The 20,386-nt window shown below is 41.3% G+C and overlaps 1 protein-coding gene across 3 annotated transcripts; it reads right to left on the reverse strand.

Moving 5' to 3' along the window:
• Positions 1-10,358: 10,358 nt before the first annotated feature.
• On the reverse strand, positions 10,359-18,842 carry spns3 (SPNS lysolipid transporter 3, sphingosine-1-phosphate (putative)). Of its 3 annotated transcripts, none has more exons than XM_069700735.1 (13): positions 18,756-18,842; positions 17,591-17,837; positions 17,424-17,489; positions 17,011-17,147; positions 14,419-14,570; positions 14,054-14,120; positions 13,436-13,578; positions 13,030-13,173; positions 12,742-12,931; positions 12,068-12,133; positions 11,875-11,973; positions 11,586-11,757; positions 10,359-10,877 (listed from the first exon to the last, which is right to left on the reverse strand). In XM_069700735.1, the coding sequence occupies exons 2-13, from the start codon at positions 17,814-17,816 to the stop codon at positions 10,792-10,794; spliced, it is 1,548 nt and encodes a 515-aa protein (XP_069556836.1). In that variant the 5' UTR covers positions 17,817-17,837; positions 18,756-18,842; the 3' UTR covers positions 10,359-10,791. The 3 variants fall into 3 exon arrangements, with proteins under 3 accessions (XP_069556836.1, XP_069556833.1, XP_069556835.1); XM_069700732.1 differs by having other exon boundaries at positions 10,359-10,880; XM_069700734.1 differs by having other exon boundaries at positions 10,359-10,880; positions 18,752-18,842.
• Positions 18,843-20,386: the final 1,544 nt, after the last annotated feature.

Genomic DNA, 20,386 nt, shown 5'->3' on the forward strand with positions numbered 1-20,386 from the left:
TCTAAAACAAGATGTGGTGATGGTAGCACCAGAGATGTTGCCTGAAGAGAAAAAGCACCTGTTTCTGAATGCCCAGATGAGTGTATCTGTGTCAGAACACAGACAGCATGTCCAGCTAATTGTTATCACTATTCTATCAGAGCTGTTTTGGCTTTGCCAAGACATAAATCCCAAACTGTCCCAGGCATGATCAACTTTATATCCCAGAAAGCGGAGTGTGGCGAATTCATTACTCTGAATCAAACTGAGGGAATTCGAATAGAAAGGCAGAGCAAGAAAAGGAGATACAGTTGGTTCAGTATAAGTTCAGAGTTCAGTGTATGAGTGAGAGGTGAGTGTGCTGAGGGGCATTCCTGACAAGTGTAGTTTGATTTTAAGACAACAGGGACGCTGGCCAACAGGCTGTTCTCCTGATAAACTGGGTTGCCTGCTAATGACTGTGCAACAGACATCCAGGGGGAGTTTTATTTTATCATATAGGCTACCTCTCATGCTATTAACCTGAAACTCAAATCGTATCAGAGCTTGTGTTAAAGCAGTGAAATGCTAAACAAAAGTCTGGGGGGAGGTGGATATGTAGAAGATGAGGGAGGCTGAATCCTGGCACCAGTCAGGGAGAAGGCTGGGAGCCTGCCTGGCTCTGCTCTGCACACGTTTGGCATCAGAACGGTATTAGAAGTTGAGGTCTGAATCCATCCGCATGCACTGAGCTAACCTGTATTATTTTATAATGTCTGAAACGAGAAAGCTCTGCCCGTGAAACCTAAAGCCCCTCATGGAGTTTAGATTGTCAGAACTTCTTTTAAAGCAATCGTCCATTTACTCACGGATGACTTTGATGTCTGACAGTCCCCTGTGTTTGAGTCTGGAAAGTATGATACAAACAGAGCAGCCTGGCAGGCTCAGCAGAAAATGATCTACTGATAGTGACAAGAATTGTGTTTGTACCGCTGCAGACAGAGAGGATGCAGGAAAAGAGACGAGGGCCAAAGCAGCCAGTGGTCTCATGCACAGGGCTTACAGGGAGCCCCAGTAAAGAGTTGTTCCTGTCTCCCTCTGTGGAGCCCCCCCGCTTCTCCCTCTTTCTTTGGCATGTGTTTGATATGCTGGTCATGTCGGTGGGATCCTGTGTGTTTTTCCATCGTGCAGAATGGCTCGGTGGGCCTGAACCTATCTCTTGCTTTATTCTGCTTTGTGGCCCGGAGCCACTGAGTCACTGCCCCGGCCTTCCTTCCTGTCTCAGCTCAGGGCCGAACCCCCAGTGCAGGATGGGAGATAACCTGCTAATCGCCGGGCCCAGCGCCTGCAGGACGATAAGGCCGGCTCTCTCTGCTCTCTAACATGTGGCTGCCAATAAAGTTTAAATGTTCCAGTGACACGTGTGTCTATCAGCTGGGTGTCTATCAGCTGGGTGCCTGTCAGCTGGGTGCCTGTCAGCTGTACTTCTGGTGAAGGCATCTTCACGTCTTTCAGCTCATGAAATTCACAAGAACCTCCAGTTCATGTTCTTTATCTTGTACTGCACTCCAGCAATAATACGTATTACGGTAATCTTTCTTAAGCATTTTTGATCGACTGTTTTCAGGGCATTAATGTTCTTGTTTAATTTGTATGGATTATTTGTCCATGCAGTGAAATTCATGCCGTTTTCCTATCATTGTTAGATGCAGATGATTTGCATTTCTAAACTTGAATCCCTCTAAAAGCGACACATTTAATGGCGATAAAGGGTTATAATCTGGTTGTTGTTGTTTTTTTTAATGCATGTAGGATTCTATTTTATGCTAAATGTTTTACTTTTTTTCTGGGTCTGAACATAACTGACAGATAAACAAAGACTTTTAAAATTGTTATCACATGACACTGTGTGATTCTCCCACTGTTGTCCCCATTGGCCATGTTTATGTCCATTTAAATATCCTGTACCAAGGAACAGCGTCTCTTACTACACTATGTACATTAAAGATCCGGTGGGGTGGGGGGGGGGGGGTGTAAACAGGATGCCACAGTGAAAAACATCCCACTGTACATTTATGTTGTCCAACATTCTTATCTATTGAGTATATTTAAACATCTAACACCTCTGTCACATTTCATAGCAGGGTGTTTTGAATTCCCACTATGATTGGCTGTGCCAGTGTGTCAGTCACAGCTTTGAGATTATTTCAACCTCTTCTGTTGGATGTCTTCTCAGGACTTTTATCAAAATCCTTAACGTACAATTCCAATTTTTTTTATCATCTGTCTCTCTAATGTGGAGTAGAGTAGTTCACCATGATATATTATACAGTATACTCAGTTCTCTGGTCTATGTTTCTGTTAATTCCATTGCTGTTGGACCCATGTCATCAGTCCTGGTAGAGTTGTTTGGCTCACTGGTCAGCCAGTGAAGCATTTCATGGAGGCGAGTGGGCAGAAAAAACTGGGGAAGAACGTCTCTGTTCATTTATTAGTAGTTGATTTGGTAGCATTAATACCGCATTAACCAGAATGTTTTTGAGTCTGCAGCCAGAGTCTCAGGACATTTCTTTAAAAAAATGAAGCCCAATACTGTTCTTTACAACAGCAAGCTATCAAGCACCTTTCAGTAAAATGTCTCTTCTTCAGACTGAGCTGTTATCACCAACACATGTTGGGAACTGTGACTTTTGACTGTACACTGATGTCACGTGGCATTAAACCTCCCACTTCCACTCTCCTCAGATACGTACATTTGTTTTTGGAGCCAGAGACGTCTTGGCTCTGTTCAGTCTTGAGGTGTGGGCTCTGCCATTCTGACCTTTTCTCATCCGCTGTGACCTCCTGACCTTTGGACCGTCTGTGCCTGACTGTAGCTTGCAGGAGCAAGCCAACTCCCCACCCTCTCTCCTGCCGTGCACTCCCAAACTCAAGCAACAGTGTGTCTGGCGGAAGAGCAGCTGCGGATTTGATCTGGGCTGATGTCTCCGCTCCTTGGAAGTGTGATCTGGGGGCTATACTGTACGGTGCAGCAGCAGGAGGCAGAGAGATAGCAGCAACTAAATATAGTGTTATGGGGCAGAGACGCCATCTTCTATCTGCTCATTTAATTATTTATTCGACAGCTCCATCCAAGTTGGACTCCCAGGTCTTGGGTCATCAGTCTCAGTTCATCTGTCTGGGAGGTGAAACCACACTCCTCTGTCTGCCTCAATATCATCATGTTGATCTCCTCTTTTGAAGATTTTTCCTCCGACTACATTCTTTATGCAGCTGAAAAACCTACTTGAAGATCTGCCTAATTGGAGAAATTGGAGTTGCTGTGTATAGCCAAAGCTGACTTGCAGTTCGAGCAGTGTGGTGCTGTAGCTCATATTTATAGGCTGCATGGGTCTTTGTAATTACCCTATTGCCATGGCTGTGTCTGTGAATCAGCTCTCTCTCCGGCCCAGCGGCCATCAAACCTCTGAAACAGGAATGCTAAATACATAGGACCAGAAAGTGCATATGCCATTATTGGGCAAACCTCAGATTTGGCTGGACTTCCGTCACAGTCCACATTTGTACTCGTTGCTCCTGACAAAGGCATTTTGTGACAGTGAGAAAAGGCTGCACTGATCCATTGAGCATCTTTGACTAAAAAACTGTAGTAATACACCATCAGATTATTTAAATAAATTATTACCTAAAAACAAACACATTTTTCAACAAGCTGAAAGTAACACTATTTTACACATCATTTTTTTTCTTCCTGTCAAGTCTCCTCCTTTCACGAACCCCTGAGTTAATTAATACAGACATTTCCAAACTACTGCAGGGGTGTATGGCTGCGTGAGTTATCACCTCCAGCAGTCCAATCAACACATTTATTTTGTTCTTGTACCAAATACACACAGAGCTGTGCATTTTATATGTAACAGTAACAACAAGTAAACAAGTAAAACTAATCATGTGATCAACATGGCTCTTCTTTTTAGTAAAACAAGAAATGTATATTGATCTTTACTGAAGACAGGAAGGCCTGTGTGATGTAATTTTCTAAATAAGTGACAGTACAGAGGGTGGAGAAGGCGCTTTATCCGCATGATGTCATGTCACTGCAGCAGTTCACTGGCGATAAGGAAAGAGTGCAACTTCGCATCCACAAATGTGGTTGGACTTCTCTTATCATCGTTCTGCGGCTGATCTGTGGAAGGGCTGAGAATAACACAACCATGGACTGGATAAGCAGCTCATTTCTTACAGTAACTGTGTGTGATGCACATGAGCCATTTCTGTTATTAATGACAGCATTGTGATTGAGGGCTGCTCCTGTCTTGTACGTATGAGCCGGTTCTTTCGTGTGACTGTGTCTGAAGCATGTCTGTTTTCACGACTAAAATGCTCCCCATCTTTGAATAAACACTGACTGTATCCGCTCTCCGCTTGGCTCCTGGCTCCCTCATTGATCGGCCTGGACAATTTATTAGTCATTGTGACAGCTTCCTGTACAGCCAGGGTCGACAGGGGAAATGGAGAGGTATGCAGATAAAGTGCTCAGAAACACGGTGCACAATACCTATTGTGTTTTAATTACAGGCTGGACTATTACCTCCAGAAGGTTTTCCACATACCTTTTAGTGTGCGTGTGTGCCTGCTTGTTATTCAACATGTACAGTATATGTCATGCTGCCCCATCTATTCCCTGAACATACTGAGTAATCGCATAACTTCTGGAAAATTACAATTGTAAGGCCGAAATGTTCAAAAACAAAAGGAAATACCAGCGAATTCAACAATAAAGCTATGAAACCTTTAACAATGGCTCAGCATCCTTGAACTCTAGCTTTCATTTATTTGTAAATGTCAAGTTAAGTCAACGGTTTCAACATTTTAATCGGAAATGTTTGGTCAGAAATGTCAGAAATCAGCAGTAAATTCCAGTACAATACTCCAGTTTAGCCAAGCTGTCCTTCTGTGCATCAGTTATTGAGACTAACTAATACTATGATGACAATGCAGCCCAATTACAGTATGACCTTGTACCTGAGAATGACAGGGACAATGACCTCTGACCTCCCTGCATGGTTTACTTCGGTACAAAACAATGAGGGCATGCCGGGACATGCAGCTGTTTTCCAGATTTACCATGGGAGGTTAGAAACCTCTGCAGCAGCTGTCTGAATGGTTTATAAACAGACTGACAAGGAGCTGTCACACTGGGGTATGTAAATATGCTCTGTTTTTCTGGTCTCTGCTTCATCTTTGACAAGAGCAGCCAAGCTTAAAATGATGAGTGCTAGCACCGATCATGTTCCTTGTACTCAGCAGAGGTCACAGACTTACAGTCACAGTGTGGGATTCAATGAATTTATTTCATGTTCATTTGTACAGCATTAACAGATGCTGCACAGCAGCTATAGAATTCAAGATGGGCCTTCAAAATACAAATAACTCAACAACAAATACAACATACATGAGAATAGTAAATACATATTCAGACAATATACAACAATAAATATACATAGATGATATTGAAAATATTAAAAGTCATATGGTTAGTTTATCACAGTATCTGTACTGATGTCACTGTTATTGATGAGGAGAAAAATGATCAGAGGAACACGTCCATGTTTGAGCTGCCAGATTTCAGTCAGTACTGTCCTTGTGTTTCATTCCTCTCACCTTCACACTTTAATATCACACCTGCCTTCACCATACAATGTGAAAACTGATAATACATGAAAGGAAAATGGAAGGCTGTACACTGAAATGACTTACACCTGTGAAATTTCCTTCCTTCCTGATTATGAAATGGTATAAAAGTATCTGTTTGTCATATGTTACACAGATAGCACTGGACAATGTATGTATTTTGAGATTATTGACTCATTCTGTATTCTTTTGTTTTGAAAAATGCAGTCACTTAAGGAAATGACGATAAGGTTTAGAGTATATCTGGAAGGTGACTATACATGTCTTTATTGTGCCAGAGAATACATTGTGACTATATTTTTACACTGGTAGAGTAATACATATCCTAAATATTAGTCTATATGGCAGTGCTACCACTGCCTAGATGTAGTGGAGGCCTAAGATAGATGTCCACATGTCAACAACATAACAGAAATACCACAAGTTGTGAATTAAGTCAACAATTCTGTAAGGAATAAAACATTCAAGCTATTTATTAATTTACTTTCTCTCCAGAGAGGTTGAGATATGGATGTGCTAACATATGCATTAATATATATGATGCACATGCATGCATATATATACTTTATGTATACACTCACTGGCCACTTTATTAGGTACACCTTTCTAGTATCGCGTTGGACCCCATTTTGCCTTCAGAACTGCCTTAATTCTTCATGGCAAAGATTCAACAAGGTGCTGGAAACATTCTTCAGAGATTTTGGTCCATATTGACATGATAGCATCACGCAGTTGCTGCACATTTGTCAGCTGCACATCCATGATGCGAATCTCCCGTTCCACCACATCCCAAAGGTTCTATTGGATGGATATGTGGTGACTGTGGAGGCCATTGGAGTACAGTGAACTCATTGTCATGTTCAAGAAACCAGTTTGAGATGATTTGAGCTTTGTGACATGGCGCATTATCCTGCTGGAAGTAGCCATGAGAAGATGGTACACTGTGGTCATAAAGGGATGGACATGGTCAGCAACAATACTCGGGTAGGCTGTGGTGTTTAAACAATGCTCAGTTGGTACTAAGGGGCCCAAAGTGTGACAAGAAAAATAAACCATCTGAATGTCGCAGCAGAAATTGAGACTCATCAGACCAGGCAATGTTTTTCCAATCTTCTATTGTTCAATTTTGGTGAGCCTGTGCGAATTGTAGCCTCAGTTTCCTCTTCTTAGGTGACAGGAGCGGCACCCGGTGGTCTTCTGCTGCTGGAGCCCATCTGCTTCAAAGTTCTACATGTTGTGCGTATAGAGATGGTCTTCTGCATACTTTGGTTGTAACGAGTGGTTATTTTAGTTACTGTTGCCTTTCTATCATCTCGAACCAGTCTGGGTGTTCTCCTCTGACCTCTGGCATCAACAAGGCATTTTCGCCCAGAGAACTGCCGCTCACTGGATATTTTCTCTTTTTCAGACCGTTCTGTGTAAACCCTAGAGATGGTTGTGCGTGAAAATCCCAGTAGATCAGCAGTTTCTGAAATACTCAGACCAGCCCGTCTGGCACCAACAATGGTGCCACGTTCAAAGTCATTTAAATCACCTTTCTTCCCCATTCTAATGCTCGGTTTGAACTTCAGCAGGTCGTCTTGACCATGTCTACATGTCTAAATGCATTGAGTTGCTGCCATGTGATTGGCTGATTAGATATTTGCTTTAACGTGCAGTTGGAGAGGTGTGCCTAATAAAGTGCCGGTGAGTGTATACTTTACCCCCCCCCCCCCCCCCCCAACACACACACACACACACACACACCATTGTCTTGCAGTTTGTTCTGTAACATACGTGCTAATTACATACATACATTCTCATTACAGTGAGGTCATTACATGAAATAGTGCTCCTTCAGAGGGACATTAAAGACCATTACAGTAGAACTGCACACTGTGCATGCAAACATGAGCAGTTTTTCACCACATCTACGGGAGGTCGTAGTGAACATCTGGGAAATCCATTGAGCCTCACTAATGAAACACAACTGGGAGCCTCATGATAGCATTTCTAATAGTAGTGCAGCTGCGCCATCTAGTGAACAAAGTAATAGAAACAGCACACTTTGATGTTCTGTGAAACCACTCCTTAAATTTCCTTACATTGAACAAAACATGAACATACATACAGTCAGAGTTTTGAGACAATTCCTGGCAGGACCCAGTAAGATATGTGGTGAAAGCAGAATCAGGAGATGGATTTCCAGCCACTGCTTCATTATAAACACCAAGATTGTAAAATAAAGATTCTTTAAATCCATTATCTGCATATGCTGTGGTCCAGCCTGAGGCCCATGTGGTCCCTCATTAGGAGGCAGTAGCGGTATGCTGGCTGGGACACTCATAGACGGAGAGGTTAATTTGATGATTCTCAATAAGAGTACTTGGTCAAAGTCAGCATATTCAGGGGGCTTTGAGCTGGTGGAGGGGGATCTGCTGCCCCAACTGGCCACATGAGCATCAATGGGCATCAGCAAAATTCAGGAGAACATTTTGAAAAGAAAAACGAGTGGATTTTATTCATACACAATGAAGTTTTTGACTTCCTGAAACAGTTTGGGCCTATGTTTCAACATGAGGCAGTTAAAGAACTGGAGAAACGGTACTTGCCTTATGACAGACGATGCACTGCAGACCCAAGAGTTATTCACCACATTCAAAGCCTAGTCAATGCTTATAGTAGTGAGATTAGTGTTTCTGCAACCATATCTTACCTGACTGAGCTGAAGGATCGAGCTAAAATGAGAAGCAGATCGTTTGAAGACATATTAAGTGAGGAGTTGGCTAGGATAGGGGAATCAGTGGGAAAGGAGGCTGAAGTTCATGTTGCTGAATCTCCTGCAGAGCCACCGCCACTGTCTCTTTCAGATGACCCTCAACTTGTATCACCTATCTCCTATGTTAGTGAGGACATAAGCCCCAGTAGTGTCACAACTCAGTCTTCTGAAACTGTCAAAGAAACTGTTTCTCTTGAAGAAGGAAAAATGACACAACACCAGCTACCAGCAGATATACTCAGCACACCTGAGGTGCAACGTGTGATTGTGGAGCATATTGTTAGAAGCAGTGAGGTGGCGTCCCAGTCCAACTTGTCTTATAAACTGAAGCCTTTCTCAGGAAGAGTCCCCCACCCTGCTTTTGAAGTTGGTTATGATGCTTGGCGTAGCAGTGTGGATTTCTGCTTAAATGACCCCATGATTTCAGGTACCCAGGTTGTGAGGAAAATTGTGGAGAGCATCTCATCCCCAGCTGCTAACATAGTAAAGTCACTTGGTCCAAAAGCCACAGGCTTACCTTAACCTGCTTGATTCAGTTTATGCCACAGTTGAGGATGGTGATGAGTTCTTTGCTCGCTTTTTGAACACCAACCAGAATGTTGGCAAGAAAGCTTATCACTACTAGCATAGGCTGCAGACGGCTTTAAGCTCAGTAATAAGCAGAGATGGGATTTCTCCTATTGATGCAGATAAACAACTACTCTGACAGTTTTATCGTGGCTGCTTGGATAGTCCATTGATAACTTGCTTCCAGCTTGAACAATGGAGAAATGAGCATCCATCTTTTACTGAGTTGCTTCTTCTCCTGCGTACTGAAGAGGATAAGCAAGCAAGTAAAGCAACAAAAATGAAGCAACATCTTGGGATCACAAAAACTAGAGCGCTTTCACATTTGCAGACCACATGCATTCCAAGCATGGACAGTCCTGATAGTGATGCTTTTTCTGCTGCCACTAATAACCTCCAGAAGCAGATTGCAGATCTCCAGAGTCAAATAGCAGAATTAAAAGCCTGCAGCACTACAAAACCTGAAAAAAGAGCATCAAGAGAAACCAATAAACAATGACAAAAGACAAAAGATGAACCAGAAGTGAAATAAATCAAACAAATCACAGCCAAATTGCCTAAACTTAAGCCGTGGTATTGTTTTAGATGTGGTGAGGACGCTCACATTGCCTCCCACTGCAATAATGACCCAAACCCAGCCCTAGTTGAGGCAAAGAGAAGAGCGCTTAAAGAAAAGCAGCGTATGTGGGAAATTCATCACATCACCCCAGATCTGCTGTATTTAAACTAACTCAATCTTCCGTTGAGGGACAAACAGAAGCTAGGGATGAACCACATCCCAACCTAACAAAGACTAAGAGGGCTATGAGCTTAAACAATGGAGTCTACAGCAATAGCAAATTGCCTAGCCGACTTGTAGGGAGGAAATGTACAAGCAGAGTGACTGTTGATGGAGTAGATTGCAGTTGTCTGCTGGATACAGGCTCACAAGTCACAATTTGTGTAGCATTTCTTCTTCTTTCCCTTTTACTTCTCAGTTGTTCTGTTCACCATGACCCATTTATTCATGCTTTGGCCTTGGGAGAGTGTTCACAATTTAGACAGACGGACGGACGATGGAATGCTTGGAAACATTTTTGTTTGTACATTTATTGGAATGTGAAAAACAATATTTACATTCAGGAAAAAAATATAAATTGCATTTACTTTTCAAGTACAGTGAACCCTCGTTTTTCGCGGGGGTTACGTTCCAAATAGAAACCGTGATAGGCGAAATCCGTGAAGTAGTAACCTTTATTTTACAATTGAAATAGATAGAACTGGACATTAAATATATCTACGTTACATATAGTCGTAATGTGATTTCAATGCACGATGCAAATCCGTGAAGCAGCGAGACCGTGAAAAGTGAACCGCGTTATAACGAGGGTTCACTGTATACTGCAAAGAACTGCATGGGAGGTAATACTGTGAGTGTTAACAGTCCACTGCCAATGTGAAACTATAAAGAGAAAAGGCAGATTTTTATTTTCTATTTTAACTACTGTAAAAAGATAGGTGAGTGTTTCTTATTTTAACTGATGGTGTTGTGTGTTGAACAGACTTTAAAAAAAAACAACTTTTTGAGCAAATTTGTGATGTAGGGGTGTGTGAAACTGAATTGACCGGAGTGCAACTGTGCAACAAATGAGGAAACACTTTTTTAAAAAGCTGGTAATGGTATAGTGTGGGAATTAACACGTTTTCTATGCATTTATAATCAGTATGTGGGTGTAAAGGGACAACAACAAAAAAAAAGAGACATTTCTTCACATTTCTTACATGTTGTTTTCTACACTTCAAATATATAATAATTAACTGCTGGTTTCTTTTGTTCAAGTTTTGTCTGACTCCAGCTCATTTTTCTTGTTGCTCAGCTCCAGGGAGGGCTCCGGTGCAGCATCCTGCTGAGGTGGAGGACCTGCTGGTAAAACACACACACACACACACACACACACACACACACACACACACACACACACACACACACACACACACACACACACACACACACACACACACACACACACACACACACACACACACACACACACACACACACAGAGAGAAGGTGTAGGATGAGAGAGGTGCATGTGCCAGAACCAGCTCTTATCTATTAAGGTAAAACCATGCAAGTATTCCTGTTGGTGCAGCTGCCTCATTAACAGTCCCACAAAATGGAAAGAACCAGGTCAGTTCAGATTCAAAGAGAAAGACAATGTTGTGCTTATCAGCTTTGGCTCATCTCGGCCTCTGAGTTGCCAGAAAACCAGACTGCCAGTGCTTTGTTGGGGTATGTGTGCAGAGAAGTGGAATTTGTTCTTAACTGGATAAGGAGGAGTGCTATCTTGTTGCAGGTCTGAGTGAGTTGAATAAAAGACTGTTGTTCAGAGAAAGCTGGAAACTCCAGCATGTGAGTGACACTGAGATTAACAAACAAATGGGGACAATTTCTACATACCAGTGTGTCATTCACAAAAACATATCCTGTGCAGAGATACAAAATGAAGAAACCCTCATGCAACTCAAAAGAAAGTATGTTGTAAAGTTTGCAGAATTGTTGTGCCTGAGCTGGGTTTTAGTGTATCACCATTTAGTTTTGCTGTTTGTGTGTTTGGCGTTACATTACCGTCTAGCAGTCGCTGAACTGCTTTGCTGTCTTCAGTAATGTAGAAGGCAGTCATGAGGAAAAACAGCCCACCCACTATTCCCATGAATGGGCAGATCAGGAGGCTATACTTCAGACTGCGGAAGCTCCATTCGTAGGTTTCAGGTTTAGATCTGCGTATCACATCAGAGATCTGCCGGTGCAGGTGTGAAAACAGCATTAGTGCTCAATGACAAGGAGAAAAGTGGTTTCATTAAGCTCACAGAGGTGCTGAACAGTACAGTTAAAAGGGAGGAAGACTATTTCTCACCAATCCTAAGAGGTAAGGACTCCCAGCATCACCCAGGAGATGACCCACTGTAATCTGCAGAGCCTCAGCTGTGGCCCTTCGGGTTGGTATGACAACATTCTAAAGAAAAATGTACACACAAAACAACATATTAGCTTCAAGTTTTAGCAGACTGATCCATATTTTTATTCCCTAAAGTACAATTAAAACTTACCAGCAGTATGTCAGCCAAGACAGCCCAGTTGAGAGAGAGCAGTAATTCACCGAAGAAAATAAATACCTGGAATAAAACATTTCAGACACCCAGTAAGGAACTTTAAGGAACATTTGATAAATTATTCATTATACTTAATGGACATTTGGATTATCCCTTCAATATGTATTATGATTTTTAATGTAATGCTCATACTAAGTGACATGTCAGGAGCTGATTGATCATGGTGTCCACATTTGCTCATCTGGACTTTGACCTTGACCAACCTTGACATCTTAACTAGAATTTAAAATAATGTTCATTGGATTCAATGGAAATCCCTCTAAAAAAAACCCCTTCCCTTTAAATCTTCTTTGATCTGATGATGGTGCCAGACCAACTGTTAAAGCATCAACAATGATATACATTTTTGGGACAGGAGTGTGTATACAAAATTTCATAGCAAATTACCCAGCATTCTTTAAGATGTCAAAATGTCAAAATTGTTGAGTCAGGGGATCTCCTTCTCAGTAGGATTCATGGGGACCTTTAATACTGTATCTATCCATCCAATAGTCATTGACAAATTTCAGTTTGGACCACAATGGTGGACTGACTGACAAACCAACATCACCACCTCTAGAACTCTTATTTCAGCTTGAGGACACCAGAAAAGACAAAAGTTTGTGTCTTACATAAGTGGCTGGGATGCTCGCTGATGCTACAAAGACGGTGATAAAAAGGCAGGGAACCGAGCCCATCATGCCCACGGCACAGATGACTGGGTCCGTGTTTGGAAACTTTTCTCTAAACCGTCTGGATAAACCAGTGCCGAGGCTCGCTCCCAGGATGCCCGTCACCACCGTCACAGCACCGAAGATGTAACTGTACAGCGCACAGAGGCAGACATACAGTCAATGGTAAAAACTCTATTGGGATTTTAAAGAGTGAGGAAAGATCATGAAGGAAAGGTCATGCTGCACCTGTGTTTGGAGTCGCAGTGCTCTTCGGTGCACGGTGTTTGGAGTCTTTGAGCTCTGGTCAGGAAGGTAGGCAGCCAGAAGGCCAGAGCTCCGGTGAGGAAGGCCAGAGCTGTGACTCCCAGTGATGACCACACGTAACTTTTACTAGGGTTGGAGTACACAAACAAACAAGAGATTAGAAAATGTTAAACAAAAATCACGTCTCTGTCAGGACTAATGGAAAGTAGTAGAAACAGAACTTATCACAGGATATCCAAGTCTTTAACAATCAAATTTAAGAGATGCTCAAAAATGGTTGCTTTTGTTATGTGATATGATTTTTTGTTTTACTGATATATTGTTATTGGATTGTTTACACTCATATATATGCTATAGTATTGATCCAGTGTCAGTCTCCACATCCTACTTTTTCAAAAGATACTTGATGTCCTCCAGGTAAGAGGTCTGCCCTATAACTCCGTCTCCATGGGTCTCTGCTGCACCTCTCGGTGGGTTAGGACAAAGGAAGACCATCAAGATGAGTCCCACTGCACCCAAGATTGGAGTGATCTGACAGCACGGAAATACAATAAGGTATCAATCACTCTTCATTAAACTTTATTTCAAAAAGGTGAATAAGACTGTCAGGACAACAAATAACAACTACCATTAATGTGAAGGTGTCTTGATGCATATCAATGACTGCTGTCATTCATGTCATTTAAATACACTTTTAATGCAAAGTGGATATTACTTGGAATGTCTTTGTTATCACAACTTAATACTAACCCCGGTACTTAGGTACTTCTAATAATGTCATGAAGTTAGGGTTACATGTTTACAACAGGTTATGTTGTCTTGGTTAATGTCAGCTTGTCATAACAACATCTCAAACAGTGTCAGTTTTGCATTGAAAATGACATATTTGACTGAATGACACTTAATAATAACTGCCATAAACATTCATACTATATTTCTGTGATAAATTTCATGTAGGTCTTATGAACACTCCTTCAACTAAAATGTTACCTAAAGATGTTCTCACCCTGAGAGCCCAGCGCCAGTCCCCTGTGACAGCAGCAGACCCTGCCCCTGTTATGTATCCAAGACCACTGAAAGCATATGACACTGTGACCATGATGACAAAAAAGACTTGAATTTAGGACCATGCCTCTGTTATTGCTGCATGGAAAAGCAATTTCCACATCTGAGACAGTTAATTTGAGGTCAAAGCCACAGAAGATCAAATCTAAGATGATAGAGTTTCCCACCAGCAGTGAATTCAATATTCACGAGCCACAAAGGAACAATTCTTGCTTCCAGGTGCAGAGTAAATTATTTTGATTTCTGTGTTGAAACAAGCAATGAGAAAAAACAAAACCGTGGACATAGACTAAGTTTGTTCCTAACCTTCCGACGGGGATGAAGACGTAGAAGATGCAGATCATGACGCTGCGCTGACCCCCGGTGAAGAGGTCAGCTATGATGGTGGGAGCAATGGTGGAGTAGCTGGCTTCCCCAACACCGACCAGAGCTCGCAGCAGAGCGAGAAGCCAGAAGTGCTAAACGGATGAAGACAACGGCATAGCAGCAGTTCAACATGGTTCAGTAGGAAACACAACAATCATCCTGTCACAGCTTGAGATGTAACATCCCTGCAGTCAAGAAGAGCTACAGCAATCAACACCGCAGATTCATATTGCAGAGCGTTGCACACTAAACACATGAGCAAAAACACTTAACATTTATGTTGTTGACTCATTTAGTATTTTCTGAAGCATCTACAGTGGGAGGAAAAGGTCAGTGGAGTAAACTGTGTTGCCTCGAGGCCTGGTCATCTCACCATCCGCTATCCTACAGGATGTCAGGGTGGCTGTCTGCCCACTAGCTGAAGCTCCGTAGTAGTTGGTTGATGCAGCTGGACAATGACGCTAAACACTGAAGTAAATCTACGACAATATGACTTCAAACATCAAGTTAAGTCCAGTTAGAGCCCAGAATTTAATTCAATGGAGGTATTGTGGAATGACCTCAAGAGGACTGTTCACCCAAACATGTTTTATGGTAGAGTTTGATAAAGAACTTTTTCTTATTATTATTTGGGTGTGTCTATACTTGTGACTCAAAGATAAAGATCAGATCATATTTCCAGACCACTTGATGCAACTGCAAAGTTTTTCATTCTTGTTCTTGCCACTGTATGAGCTTTTGTTTTGCTCTGAAATTCAGGGACATTTCCACTTAAGGAGCGAATTTATGAAGAGGCTGAACAACAGAGGTAGGAAATCTAAAAGGTAGCTGCAGGAAGTGACATCTTGTGATCTCTTATTATTTATTGTTTCTTGTAAAGTGCATGTTAAAACATCTACAGTGGTGTGAAAAAGTGTTTGCCCCCTTCCTGATTTCCAATTTTTTTGCATGTCTGTCACACTTAAATGTTTCAGATCATCAAACAAATTTAAATATTAGTCAAAGATAACACAACTAAACACAAAATGCAGTTTTTAAATGAAAGTTTTTATTATTAAGGGAGAAAAAAAAATCCAAACCCACATGGCCCTCTGTGAAAAAGTGTTTTCCCCCTCCTGTTAAAACATAACTTAACTGTAGTTTATCACACCTGAGTTTAATTTCTCTATCCACACCCAGGCCTGATTACTGACACACCTGTTCTCAATCCAGAAATCACTTCAATAGGACCTGCCTGACAAAGTGAAGTAGACCAAAAGATCCTCAAAAGATAGACATCATGCCGAGATCCAAAGAAATTCAGGAACAAATCAGAAAGAAAGTAATTGAGATCTATCAGTCTGGAAAAGGTTCTAAAGCCATTTCTAAAGCTTTGGGACTCCAGTGAACCACAGTGAGAGCCATTATCCACAAATGGAGAAAACATGGAACAGTGGTGAACTTTCCCAGGAGCGGCCGGCCGACCAAAATTACCCCAAGAGAGCAGCGACGACTCATCCGAGAGGTCACGAAAGACCCCACAACAACATCCAAAGAACTGCAGGCCTCACTTGCCTCAGTTCAGGTCAGTGTTCATGACTCCACCATAAGAAAGAGACTCGGCAAAAATGGCTGCATGGCAGAGTTCCAAGACCAAAACCACCGCTGAGCAAAAAGAACATTAAGGCTCGTCTCATTTTTGCCAGAAAACATCTTGATGATCCCCGAGACTTTTGGGAAAATACTCTGTGGGCTGATGAGACAAAAGTTGAACTTTTTGGAAGGTGTGTGTCCCGTTACATCTGGCGTAAAAGTAACACCGCATTTCAGAAAAAGAACATCATACCAACAGTAAAATATGGTGGTGGTAGTGTGATGGTCTGGGGCTGTTTTGCTGCTTCAGGACCTGGAAGACTTGCTGTGATAAATGGAACCATGAATTCTACCGTCTACCAAGAAATCCTGAAGGAGAATGTCCGGCCGTCTGTTCGTGACCTCAAGCTGAAGCCAACTTGGGTTCTGCAGCAGGACAATGATCCAAAACACACCAGCAAGTCCACCTCTGAATGGATGAAGAAAAACAAAATGAAGACTTTGGAGTGGCCTAGTCAAAGTCCTGACCTGAATCCTATTGAGATGCTGTGGCATGACCTTAAAAAGGAGGTTGGTGCTGGAAAACCCTCCAATGTGGCTGAATTACAACAACTCTGCAAAGATGAGTCGGCCAAAATTCCTCCACAGCTGGAAAAGACTCATTGCAAGTTATTGCAAACGCTTGATTGCAGTTGTTGCTGCTAAGGGTGGCCCAACCAGTTATTAGGTTTAGGGGGCAAACACTTTTTCACACAGGGCCATGTGGGTTTGGATTTCTTTTTTCCCTTAAAAATAAAAACCTTCATTTAAAAACTGCATTTTGTGTTTACTTGTGTTATCTTTGACTAATATTTAAATTTGTTTGATGATCTGAAACATTTAAGTGTGACAAACATGCAACAAAATTGGAAATCAGGAAGGGGGCAAACATTTTTTCACACCACTGTACTTCTCACTTACTGATGCAGTGACAAAAGAGCTGCTGGCTGCTGTAATAAGCCACACACTCAAACCACCAATCATGATGTATTTCCTGTTGTAGCGGTCCCCGAGGTATCCAAAGAGAGGGGCCAGAAGTAAGAAACTGCAGATGAAAACTGTAAATGCATTGACAAAACAACATAAGTCCATCTGAGTAATGTGCCAAGTTCACTTTTTCAAAACAGCACCTGCAAGAATCAATCAAAGCATAACTATCAACACACTGATATCTGATTAATTTAGAAGGAAAAGAGGTCGTGTGTGTCAGTGCTCTGCAATTTACCTACATTTACTTAATACAGGGTCAAATGAGGACAGAAATAAGTGGGTTTTTGAGGGTTTCGAACATGGTAGATGGTGAGTGTTTCTGCCGTGCAGATGCATCGTCATACCTGTTTGCAGAAGTCCAGATGTACTATCACTGATGCTGAAGTATTTCTGAATGTCGGAAAGGACACCTGCATGACAATAAATACAAGGCATTGTAAGCCCCGCCACATAAGGCAGTAAATAAATGTTCATATGCAGTGTTGTCATGTGTATACAAGAGCTCAATAACCTGCTATTGTGTACCGCTCCATGTAGTTGAGCAAGTTGATGTAGCAAAGCACAGCTATCGCTATATAGCCGCGTCTGGGTGATATGGCTGGTTTGTCCACTGCATTTGGTGTGAGTGATGAAAGGCTGTTTACAAAAGAGCCGTAATGTAGACCCGAGCTGGAGCACACGCTCCATCGACGTACCGGCCTGTCCTGCGGTGATGTCACTGATCCCTTTGGCTCCATGGTGAGCAGCTCTTCCTGCACCTAGAAGTGGAGAATGTATGACCGGTGTAAATGTGTGACCGGTGTAAATGTGTGACCAGTGTAAATGTGTGACCGGTGTAAATGTATGACATGTACAGCATGTGCACAAACAAGTCTCTCTTTGACAACTAAATAAAGCTCAGTGACTGGAATAGATTTAAAATGCATGAAGTCTGACGAATACATTTCACAAGTAGACAGCTTCTCCTTTTATCTTTAAGGTAAAGTCTGATTCCATCAGTGCTGAACAATAAGTGACTTGATAATTGATTGGTGCCACACATTGTTGCTTTTGAAGTCCTGTACTGTAGGTAGGTCATCTAGTTTGAGTTTAATCAGTTAACACGGTTAGTGGAAACACTTTAGAAATAGTCTGTGACACAAAAGGCAATTACATAATTGTGTTGGAGGAAATTGCTGCAACTATTTCTAAATAAGAAAAGGAGAAGAAAGATGTTTAGTAAACTTTTTCTCTGCTATTTCACAGTTCTTACAACACCGCAAAAACATGATTGAACCAAATTTACTCGGGTTATTATGGAAAACAGTTTAGAGCTCATTATATATAAATAAAATAGACACGTCAATGGGTTTACTATAGATACATACATAAAGTAACATGATAAGAACATAATACATAAAAGAGACATAATGTTGTGTCTTTATTTTGTGCACATTGGCTGCAACATTGTGCTCACAGAAAAGCTCACATGCTTTCTCCTCAGGTTAGAAAGTCCGTGCAGTAACAACAGTGAGACTATTGTGCATGAAATCTTTTCTCTAAACAGCATCGTGTTGCACAGTTGTGCTGTTAAAGCTTTGGGTCCTTTACAGATATAGTTGATGATGAACTCATATCACACGGGTAGAACTCTTTAGCTTTTACTGCAAAATATGAATCAAAATAGACTCACTCACTTGCTGGTGGTTCCTCTTTTATTGAATCTTCTCAGTTCATTCCATGTTTGCAGATTTGCAGCTGTCAGAGAACGGCGTGGCTCTCAGTGTGTCTATGAGGCTTGAAGAAGCTCACAAGGACCTCAATTCTAAAATGACTCCAGATATATTAAGTTAGTGAAAGGACCAGCCCATTCTGGGTTTGGTCATATGCTCTCACACAGATCTTTCACCATGATGCAATGCTGCAAACAAGCCACACATCTTGTTCCTCTTTCTCTTGTCTTTCTCTTGTTTTTTTTCATTCTTTATCTATTACTGTATCAGAAAATAAAGCAATAATATTAATATTTCATACCATTGGCCTGAGTTATTTTTTAACTTTTAGCAGCTTTATGTACACATGCAACATAAGGACAAAAGAGCTGAGATAATGCATGTAGGAGTCAGTTGTTAGGCTATAGCTGAATGTGTTATGACTGTAATCAGTGAGAGGCCTTTGATGCATTATGGTATGTCATTCTAAATGTTTTGCACAACAGCGGATTTAAAGGTGGCACTTTTAAAACGTTTTTCCTTAAAGTCTGAAAAATATCTCTTCAAATACATTTGAATTTCCCCTTAAAGAACCAAGAAAACAGTTATTTATTGTTGTTTTTCAGCTGTTTAAATTATAATTAAAAGATGTTGATAAGTTTTCTGCCCTTCACATTTTATGGCATGGCCATTTTTTACATTTTATTTTTATTTTTTACTTTCACCCTCATAAACTTTCTGAACATGCCCTTTGTCATCATGTCCGTCACCATTTTTAGCTGTGAGAGATGTTCTTTGCAATGGCTTACCCATGACACAACAAAATTTTGAATCTCTCAGCACATTGTGAAATAAATGCATCTGTTTTAGGAACTGTCCCCCAACTCCACCCCTAAAATATTGTTGGTTTTAGTCAAATCTGGGGAGTCACAAAGGGTTCACAGACATCACCAGAGCACCAAGCTTATTGCTGTAAAATCTAAAATCATTTTCTCTCAGCAGCATGGTCAATGTTGGTATTTAATTTGTGGAGTCATATGAACGTTATGGTTTTATAATCGGCCTACATTCCTTCAAAGGGACCTCTAAGCATTCAGCTTCGCCACAGGGTCAGCTGTGGTAGCTTCTTCAGAGACTTTTTAAACCTTATTAAATGAAGTATGTGGCAAGACAGACAGGTCCAAACTCATCACCCACCACCACAGCTGCACGTGCTGTCGCCACTGCAAATAATTAGTGATTCTAATGTATCCCCTTCCTCCCTCGCTGTCAACACAAATTAGATCATTTTGTAAACTTGTCAGACTGTGAGATCATTTATCACCTTTAGCTGTAAATGAGAATATAACAATTAACATCATAAGAGTAAAATGTCCCACTATGTGTATTCATTTTTGTATTGTCTTTTAAATTTGTATTTGTCTATGTATTATGTTTGTTTTTCAACACTTCTTTTATTAGTGGTGTGGTGATTTGTCTCATTATTTGTAATTATTAGTTATAGCTGGAGAAGTAGTGCTGGTAATATCAAGTACAGCCAAAGTAAATGTTCTAATCTTGTTCATGGCTCTTGGGAATGACATCACTTGCTGCTGTTTAGTGTCTAATGCGAGTAT

Source organism: Brachyistius frenatus, unplaced genomic scaffold (genome assembly GCF_029030835.1).
Source record: "Brachyistius frenatus isolate BFR_SWC_R1_liver_20210118 unplaced genomic scaffold, ASM2903083v1 Contig_34, whole genome shotgun sequence".
In the NCBI taxonomy this organism is placed as follows: Eukaryota; Metazoa; Chordata; class Actinopteri; family Embiotocidae; genus Brachyistius; species Brachyistius frenatus.